Source organism: Panthera tigris, chromosome C1 (genome assembly GCF_018350195.1).
Source record: "Panthera tigris isolate Pti1 chromosome C1, P.tigris_Pti1_mat1.1, whole genome shotgun sequence".
NCBI classification, from domain to species: domain Eukaryota; kingdom Metazoa; phylum Chordata; class Mammalia; order Carnivora; family Felidae; genus Panthera; species Panthera tigris.
In genome coordinates this window covers 112,128,761-112,131,661 of record NC_056667.1, presented here as the reverse complement: position 1 = coordinate 112,131,661, position 2,901 = coordinate 112,128,761, and the positions used below count along the sequence as shown (strand labels likewise).

Here is a 2,901-nt window from a genome sequence, read left to right as displayed (position 1 = left end):
GAGAGAGAGAGAGAGAGAGAATCCTAAGCAGGCTCCATGTTCATTATGGAGCCTGACACAGGGCTTGATCTCACTACCCTGGGATCCTGACCTGAGCTGAAATCAAGAGTCTGACTCTCAACTGACTGAGTCAACCATGCACACTAAACCTTAAAACATAAGTAAATAGTACTATCATAACACGGGGTGTCAACTATACTCAAATTAAAAACAAACAAACAGGCTCTCTGCTCCTCCCCGTTCGACAGACAGCCGCATCTTCTGGTGCAGTGCCAGCCGCGTTCCCAAGACACGATGGTGAAGGTCGGAGTCAACGGATTTGGCCGTATTGGGCGCCTGGTCACCAGGGCTGCTTTTAACTCTGGCAAAGTGGACATTGTCGCCATCAATGACCCCTTCATTGACCTCAACTACATGGTCTACATGTTCCAGTACGATTCCACCCACGGCAAATTCCACGGCACAGTCAAGGCTGAGAACGGGAAACTTGTCATCAATGGAAAGCCCATCACCATCTTCCAGGAGCGAGATCCCGCCAACATCAAATGGGGTGATGCTGGTGCTGAGTATGTTGTGGAGTCTACTGGGGTCTTCACCACCATGGAGAAGGCTGGGGCTCACTTGAAGGGTGGGGCCAAGAGGGTCATCATCTCTGCCCCTTCTGCTGATGCCCCCATGTTTGTGATGGGTGTGAACCACGAGAAGTATGACAACTCTCTCAAGATTGTCAGCAATGCCTCCTGCACCACCAACTGCCTGGCCCCTCTGGCCAAGGTCATCCATGACCACTTCGGCATCATGGAGGGACTCATGACCACAGTCCATGCCATCACCACCACCCAGAAGACCGTGGACGGCCCCTCTGGGAAGCTGTGGCGTGATGGCCGAGGGGCTGCCCAGAACATCATCCCTGCTTCTACTGGCGCTGCCAAGGCTGTGGGCAAGGTCATCCCTGAGCTGAATGGGAAGCTCACTGGCATGGCCTTCCGTGTCCCCACCCCCAATGTGTCCATCGTGGATCTGACCTGCCGCCTGGAGAAAGCTGCCAAATACGATGACATCAAGAAGGTGGTGAAGCAGGCATCAGAGGGCCCCCTCAAGGGCATCCTGGGCGACACTGAGGACCAGGTTGTCTCCTGCAACTTTAACAGTGACACCCACTCTTTCACCTTTGACGCTGGGGCTGGCATTGCGCTCAATGACCACTTTGTCAAGCTCATTTCCTGGTATGACAATGAATTTGGCTACAGCAACCGGGTGGTGGACCTTACGGTCCACATGGCCTCCAAGGAGTAAGAGCCCCCTGGACCACCAGCCCCAGCAAGAGGAAGAAGAAGAGAGAGGCCCTCAGCTGCTGGGGAGTCCTTGCCACTGTTCATCACCCAACACACTTGAGAATCTCCTGACCTCCAGTTTCCATCCCAGACCCCCTGAAGAAGGGGAGGGGCTTGGGGAGCCCTACCTTATCATGTACCATCAATAAAGTATACTGTATCCAACAAAACAAACAAACAAACAAACAAACAAACACATAATTAAATGACAAAAGCTGGAAGAAAGTTTCTAATTCATTGTCAATTAACATGAGGTATGTGTCTGCCATAGGCACTTTGGTTCGCACTGGAGGTTAGGAATTGAACATGACCAATTCCTCATCCTTGAGAAGCTCATAATCCAGCAGAAAACAAATAATCAGTGTGAACTGAAGTACTCAGAGAGCTGCCATATGATTTTCTTTTTAAGGCTCCCATGTAATCACATGATTACATTGCTAAAAACATGTCTTTGACTTTCTTGTGCCTGCAAAATAAAAGCCACACCCCTTAGCAGGACATATCCTGTTCAACCTTACCTAACCCTGCCTCTGCCCAATGTTAATTGCTCCCATTCTTCTCAAAATCACCCTTAACTGCAATATCATTGGCATCTGAGTATTCAGATATATACTCTTTTCCCAGAAATGCTACGCCTCCCAGTAAATACAGCATTCCCCAGATCCCCACAACAAGTCAGCATATGTCTGGTTGTTCATTCATATTAGCCTTTTGGACTCTGCAGAGATAGGACTGTCTCCAACAGTCTTCTCTGACACGAGAGTGACTGACTACAGGAGACCATATTGACACCACACTTGTTAAAGGTGTTTAACATAGGCAATAATTTAGACTGAGACCAGAGTTGGTGAGTTTGCACAGATTAAACAGAAGTGGAGAAAACAGAGGAAGAGCTGAAGTGGTTAGAACATTGACCAGAAAGACATCCGTGGAAATAAAAACGGAAAAAATACACAGGATGTTGCTGGGAAGGGCTTTGTTGCTTGTGGTTACAGTTAGAATATAGAGAGTAGTTGTGCTTGGGTGGCTTAGTCGGTTGAGACTCTGACTCTTGATTTTGGTGCTCAGGTCATGATCTCATAGTTTCTGGGATCAAGCCCCATGCCGGGCTCTGCACCTACATCATGAAGCCTCCTTCAGATTCTCCCTCTCCTCCCCTCTCTCTCTGCCCTACCCCACCATCAAAAATAAATAAATACATAAACAAACATTTTAAATAAACAATGGTAAAAAAAGAATATACAGAGTAAAAGACAAAACAAAAACAAAGCCAAAAACCCGATATCACTAGTCCAGAATACTTCTGGCAATAGAAACAGGAAAATTGAAAGTGGAGGAATATGCTGGGAGATGTTTCTAAATTCAGATGAGGCACACTGTGTTTAAGATGATGGCAAAATATCCAGGAAAAAACAATGACCTATAGAGCATTAGTACAGGGGGCTTGAAATTTAGGGAAAACACAGAGACAAAAATGGTAGTTTTGAGGCTCTATGTTCATATTTTCATAATATTTCAGCAAATGTTACTTATTACATCCATATATTTACTTGTTATGCCCTGACTG

At 46.8% G+C, this 2,901-nt stretch overlaps 1 protein-coding gene across 1 annotated transcript; it reads left to right on the top strand.

Annotated features, from left to right (window-relative positions):
• The first annotated feature begins 233 nt into the window (after positions 1–233).
• On the top strand, positions 234–1,349 carry LOC102953458 (glyceraldehyde-3-phosphate dehydrogenase-like). Its single transcript, XM_042994205.1, has one exon. The coding sequence runs from the start codon at positions 295–297 to the stop codon at positions 1,294–1,296; it is 1,002 nt and encodes a 333-aa protein (XP_042850139.1). The 5' UTR covers positions 234–294; the 3' UTR covers positions 1,297–1,349.
• The last annotated feature ends 1,552 nt before the right edge of the window (positions 1,350–2,901 follow it).

Bases quoted from the DNA above. Each gene is read 5' to 3' on its own strand.
- LOC102953458 (XM_042994205.1), top strand. From the start codon at position 295: ATGGTGAAGGTCGGAGTCAACGGATTTGGCCGTATTGGGCGCCTGGTC.